Source organism: Pelodiscus sinensis, chromosome 24, assembly GCF_049634645.1.
Source record: "Pelodiscus sinensis isolate JC-2024 chromosome 24, ASM4963464v1, whole genome shotgun sequence".
In the NCBI taxonomy this organism is placed as follows: Eukaryota; Metazoa; Chordata; order Testudines; family Trionychidae; genus Pelodiscus; species Pelodiscus sinensis.
This window is the reverse complement of record NC_134734.1, coordinates 18,370,838-18,376,837: the sequence shown is the minus strand read 5'-3', so window position 1 is coordinate 18,376,837 and position 6,000 is coordinate 18,370,838. Positions and strand designations below refer to the sequence as shown.

Sequence of the window (6,000 nt, the reverse complement as noted above, 5' to 3'; positions counted from 1 at the left end):
GTGAAGTGTGCTTCATGGTTACTTTGCAGTGTGTAAATGGTGGTGCGAGATACAGGGGTAATGAGGGCTAGAACAGCTGGAATTTTGGCTGAGGCCCCCCTGAGGGGAAAAACAGGGTGCTGTACAGTGACAGGTTCCTACGTGTGGTGTGTCTACACGAGGGGTGTGCAACACCAGTTCTCTAGTTAGTTACCCAGGTCTAATGTACCCTGGTCTAGACAAGCCTAGAGAGAGCAAATGTGGTTGTGGAGAAAACAGCTGAAACTCCCTGGCCAGCCAAGTGAAGTGATAGACCCCCCAGAGACTAGGGGTGGGAGGAAGGGAGGAGTCCGGGAGGATAGAATTTCCCAGGCATAATTATCCTGATCTCAGTTTCATTTTCACTTTTATTTGTACTTTCTTCTCCCCCCAGCCCCGCCCCTGGGGTAACCCAGTCACCCCACTGAATCCCAGGAACCAGGCTGTTTCCTGTTCTCCTCAGAGGCCTCATTAGCAGCTGCTGCGGGCTGTGGGGGAGGCACGTACATGAGAGTGGGGAGGTCTGTGAATGTGAATGCAAACCCCTCTCTGATTCCCTCAAGGGCAGAGAAAAAAGGGGGGTCCCCAGGGAAAGTGGGGGAAGCCCTTTCTAGCTCCCCAGAGCTAGGGGACCCCAGGGGAAGTGGGGAACTGAGATTGGGGACTGGCTAGGATCAGAAGGGGTGGGGGGCTATGAGAGCAGGGGAACCCCCAGAAATAAGAGGGGGTACCCCCAGGAGGGGCAAGGCGGTGTGGAGGGAATAAGAACAGGAGGGGGGATCCCTAGAAACAAGAGGGGCAGGGGGCAGTGAGAGGTGGGGGACGCTCAGGGGTAGAGGGGCTGTGAGGGCAGCCCCCCCCTCAGAAACAGAAGAGGCAGAGGGCTGTGAGAGTGGGGGACACCCAGGAACAGGAGGGAGGTTCTGAGGGTGGGGGCATGAGGAACAGGAAGGGTGGGTTGCTTGTGAGGGCAGGGGACCCCCCAGGAATGGGGGGGCTGTGCTGCTCAGCAGAAGGGGGAGAGATTTAGCTGCAGGGGAAGGGGGACACCAGGAACAGGAAGAGTGGGTTGCCTGTGAGGGCAGGGGGCCCCCCAGGAACAGGAGTGGGGGGCTGTGCCTGCTCAGGAGGAGGGGGGATTATCTGGGGGGGGGCACCAGGCAGCTCCTCTCCCTCCTCCTGCAGCAGCCTGAGCTGGCCCCAGCAGGGCAGGGGAAAAGGCTGCCCCCTCCTTGTGCCACCTTCCCTCCTTCCTCCCCCCCCCTTCCCTTCCCTCTGGGAGAGGGAGGGAGCTGGGGGCAGGCTCTGCAGAGGAGGGGAGGCAGGGCTGGGAAAGGCTGGGGATTGAGAGCTGCAGCTAGGCCGCTCCCTGGCCGCTCTCCCCCTCCCCAGCCCAGGGACCTGGCTTTGGCACCCAGGGCTGCAGGGGGCTGGATCAGACCCCCCCACACCCCCCAGCCTTTCCAGGGGCTGGGAGGGCGAAGGAGCCAGGAGCAGAGAGAGAAGGGTGCAGAAGCCCCCCCCCCCCCCAGCTCAGCAACCCTAATCCAGCCAGCCAGGGGCAGGCTTTTCAGCTGGGCTTTCCCCCTCCTCCCTGCCACTTCATGCAGGGAGAGAAGGAGGAAAACAGGAGGCGGGAGGGGAAGAGATCTGGCTGCACAGGGACCTTGCAAACTAGCTCTGCCAGCTAGCTCAGAGCAAGCACTGGTGCAGAATGTGTTCCCTGCTCCCTCTCTCCTTCCCACTGAAAGGCTCAGGCAGGGGGGAAAGGCAGGAAGAGGAATAAAGAGGGAAAAGACTTCTCCATTTCGTGGAGAGGAGGATTTTTTTTTTTTTTTTGCAGGGACTGATTGCTTTTAGGCTGCAAGGAGAAGGACATTTGGGTTCAGAGGCAGAGTTCAATTCAAGAAAGCAGCCCCTTAGGCCTGGAAAGGTGGTCATGGAAGAGTGTCTATTTTTTTTTTAATTGAGCAACCCAAAGAAAAGAATTGCCATTTATTTTCAGAGAGCTTGTGGATTTTTTTTGGTTTTGTTTTGCTGTGCTGTTTCCGGAAGCTGGGTTCGCAGGAGCTGGTGTTGGATTTTCAGGATTTGTTGGATTTTTTTTTTTTTTAAAGAAGAAACCGATTTGTGTCAAGTTTTAGGAACCTTAACATGCAGTTTGTGAGTTTAAAAAACCCCCCTAGGAAATCTTTTTTTAATTTAATTTTACAAGATTGAACTGGACTCAGAAATAGTGTACATATTAGTGTGTGATTTGTATTAAGTATTTATTTTTCAGTAATAGCCAGGAGGCTGTTACCCTAAAAGAACTGCCAGTTTGTTGGAGAATTTAAGCTTCTTGTTATTTTTTCCCTGTTATAATTTTTCAAGTATTAGTCTGGGGGTTTTATTGAATTTTTTTAAGTCTCTGTCCTGCAAACAGAAGAACAGCTGTTAAAACTGGATTATAAGGATGTTTTTTATCTATGTTTTGCAGTTAAGACTTTAATATTTTGAAGAAAAACTGCTTTGTTTCCATTATTTTTTTCCCGACAGCATCTGTAACCTTGAGAAGACTATTTTGGGGCGTAATCAAAAGGCAAGTGTGTGTTTTAGTTTTTTTCAGAAGAAAACAGGAGGGGAAAAATTAAAAAAAAGAAAAGAAAAAAAAAGACTATGTTCAGATTCAAACTCAAGATGGACCTGCAGCTTCCAGGATCTTGAACAGCTTTCCTCGTCTGGAAATTTTTTTTTTCTGGAGGGTATAATTTTAAAATTAAGAAAGCAGAGGGAACCTGGATTTTTAGATCAACGAAGGAGACATAGAGAATCATGAGTGTGAGGCCTCCGCAGAGTGCACTAGACAGGTAAGTGTGCTGTTTTTTTCCCCTCTTAATGTTTATGATTGAATATAAAATGTAGTGATGCCACTTTGGGATTTTGATTCATTTTATCTGGGCAGGGCTTGTTTTGAATTGAGGAAACTGGCTACGTTGCGGATTGGAGGGTGATGCAAATGGGGGGAGGACTTGTTGGGGGGTAACAATGGTGCTACACAAATTGTGTGAGGGTGTTTGTATGTGCATGTGCAAGAGAGGGGGAGAAACTGGCGTGTGGGGTTGTGAGGATTTCCAGCTTGGGGAAATACCCTATGTTAGCTTGTTTTGTCTGCTCTGAGTCCACACTGGCAATTTGTGTGTGTGGTTTTTCTATATAAAAATGCTTCTAAATAATTGTGCTCTCGGTGTGCAAGTTGCTCTCTGTGTGGATCATTCCTCCTCCCTCCCCATCCTCCAGCTTCCTCTGTTTCCATCTCCTATGCGGACTGCAGTGGGTTGTGGTTGGGCCTAGTTTAGGATGGGCATTATTCCATGTATGGTACCCAGGTTCCTCTGCAGACTATGGTCACTTGGTAAATTACCTAAATCAGTTCCTCCCTCTCTCATGCGCCATGTCCGTACCTGATCCTGCAGTCCTCACACAGGCGAGGCGCCCATTGAAGGTTAATGGGACTCTTGACTGCAGATATAACCCCCTTTAGCATGGTTCTAGGGTCTGGGGTCCCAGCTGGCAACTGGGACTCTGTGGTAGGGTTGTTCCAACAGCACTTGGCCGATTGAGTGGGGGCAAATGGGGCGCAGGCTGCGAGGCTAGCTGCTGCAGTAGGGTGGTGTTAATAGGATGGATTGGGACACGGCCGTGCTGGCTGGGGAAGGCTATGGGATTGAAACAGAGGGGAGAGAACTACATTGTGGGTTACTCCCCCACCTTCCCAAAACAAAAGTCCCTGCAGAAAACACTACCCTTATTCTTTCCTGGAATGCAGTCTTCGCCTTTCACTGCTGTCATTTGTTTAATATCCTCTCGTGTGGAAAGACGTGAGATAAAGCAGGTATTTTAGTGCAGTCTCTATGCTTGGGTTCTATGGGTTGGGGGATTTTTTTTTTGGCCTTTCTGTGCTGCTCAGCTCTGTTCAGAGGATTTTATCATTCACACACTTTCAGATTTGTTAAATACCACCCAAAGCAGGAACTGGTCCATGCAGTTTAGTCTCTAATGTGATTTCTAAAAGTGAATAATGCTAATGAATATTATGGTGCATTTTTTTAAATAACACTTTTCACCTTCTGAGAATCCTCACTAGGGATGTAAAATTCCTGTAATTGGTTAACCAGTTAACAAATCGAGGGGGGCTGCTCCGGGCTGGAGTGCTTCCCCTCCCCCCCAAGGAACTAGTAAATATCGCCTGTTACGGGTGATGCTTACCGGTTAACTTTTCACATCCCTAATCCCGCCTGTGCTTGGGGAATTATAGGCTCTTCCTAGCAGGTGTAATATTTACTACAGCAAGTAGCAAGCACTAATCTAGCTAGTTAAGAACATGTCTACATTAGAAGTGCTACCGCTAAACTGCTGCAGTGTGGACACTTCCTACAAGGCTGGATGGGGTTTTCAGTTCATGCAGCTAATCTACCTCCTCGGGTGGTAGTAGCTAGGTCCGCAGAATTTTTCTGTCAGTGTAGCCACACTGGGGGAGTTGAAAGAACTGGGGTGGTCAGGAATGTGAACTTTTCAAACCTATAATGGCCGTAGAAAGGTCAACATAATTTCTAAGTGTAGACCAGATTTGCAGTGTTGGGAGTTTACACTGCAATGCATCTACCTCTAGGGTGGAGGCTGTCAACAGCCAATGTTGCAAAGTGAGGAATAAAACCCCTTATTATGAAAAGTGCCTAGGATCTCTGTTGCACCTGCAGGGCTAATTAAGACCTTGGCTCTCCCTGCTAGAGTTTGAAGGGGCTTGTAGGCACACTGTGGCCCTGGTGTGTTTGATGGCTGCCTCTGGAAGGTGGCTTCATAGCTCCCTGAGGTATATTGGCTACGCACACAGCCTTGGTTTTTCTCTGTCCGCTCACGTTGAGCTCCTCCTTGTATTAGAACAAACACCGATTTTGATTAGGGAGGTATGAAACCCTGATAACTTAGGGCCTGGTGATTCATTTACCCAGTTAATGACATTTCTCTTGTTCTCATTGCCATAGTACCCAGGTTCCTGCCGGCAAATGAAATCACTGCTAGAGGCGAGGTCTCAACCCCGGGCAGGTAATAGCATGGGCCAGACTGGGGGTGCTCAGCTGGAGGTTTGAAGCCTCACCTGGAAATGGGAGTCTTTCCTGGCCAGGGTGAACCCTAGGCTGTACATTTCTGCAGCTCTCCCGTTTCTAACTAGCCGTCCCAGTTAGGATGAAAACCTTGCAGCGGCAACAGGCCACCCCCGTGCTTTGGCTGGTGCTCATAAGAATGGACCTTTGGTCTGATCCAGAGGAGGTTGTAAAGACTAGGACAAAAAAGAGGCAGATAAATTCATGAGCTACGTCTAGACTGGCATGATTTTCCGCAAATGCTTTTAACGGAAAAGTTTTTCCGTTAAAAGCATTTGCGGAAAAGAGCGTCTAGATTGGCACGGACGCTTTTCCGCAAAAGCATTTTTTGCAGAAGAGCGTCCGTGCCAATCTAGATGAGGTTTTGCAAAAGAAAGCCCCAATCGCCATTTTCACCATCGGGGCTTTTTTGCGCAAAACAATACCACGTTGTCCACACTGGCCCTCTTGCACAAAAGCATTTGCGCAAAAGGGCTTTTGCCCGAACGGGAGCAGCATAGCATTTCCGCAAGAAGCACTGATTTCTTACATGAGATCGACAGTGTTCTTGCGGAAATTCAAGCGGCCAGTGTAGACAGCTGGCAAGTTTTTCCGTGCTTTTGCGGAAAAACTTGCCAGTCTAGATGCAGCCATGGAGTCTATCAATTTCTATTAGCCAGGATGGGCAGGGATGGTGACCCTCACCTCGGTCAGAAGCTGGGGCTGTCTAACCACTGTCAGAAGACAGGACCCTGGGTTAGATGGACCTTTGGTCTGGCCCACTATGGCCATCTAGCCCAGGATCCCGTCTTCCAACAGTGGCCCATACCAGGTGCCCCGGAGGGAATGAACTGAAAAG

The 6,000-nt window shown here is 49.6% G+C and overlaps 1 protein-coding gene across 1 annotated transcript in view; it reads left to right on the top strand.

Moving 5' to 3' along the window:
- The first annotated feature begins 1,631 nt into the window (after nucleotides 1-1,631).
- ARHGEF11 (Rho guanine nucleotide exchange factor 11) overlaps nucleotides 1,632-6,000 on the top strand; it is a 106,509-nt gene continuing 102,140 nt past the window's right edge. The window contains exon 1 of the mRNA XM_075907975.1: nucleotides 1,632-2,867. Within this exon, the coding sequence (XP_075764090.1) occupies nucleotides 2,833-2,867 (35 nt within the window). The 5' untranslated portion in view covers nucleotides 1,632-2,832. The remainder of the gene's footprint in view (nucleotides 2,868-6,000) is intronic.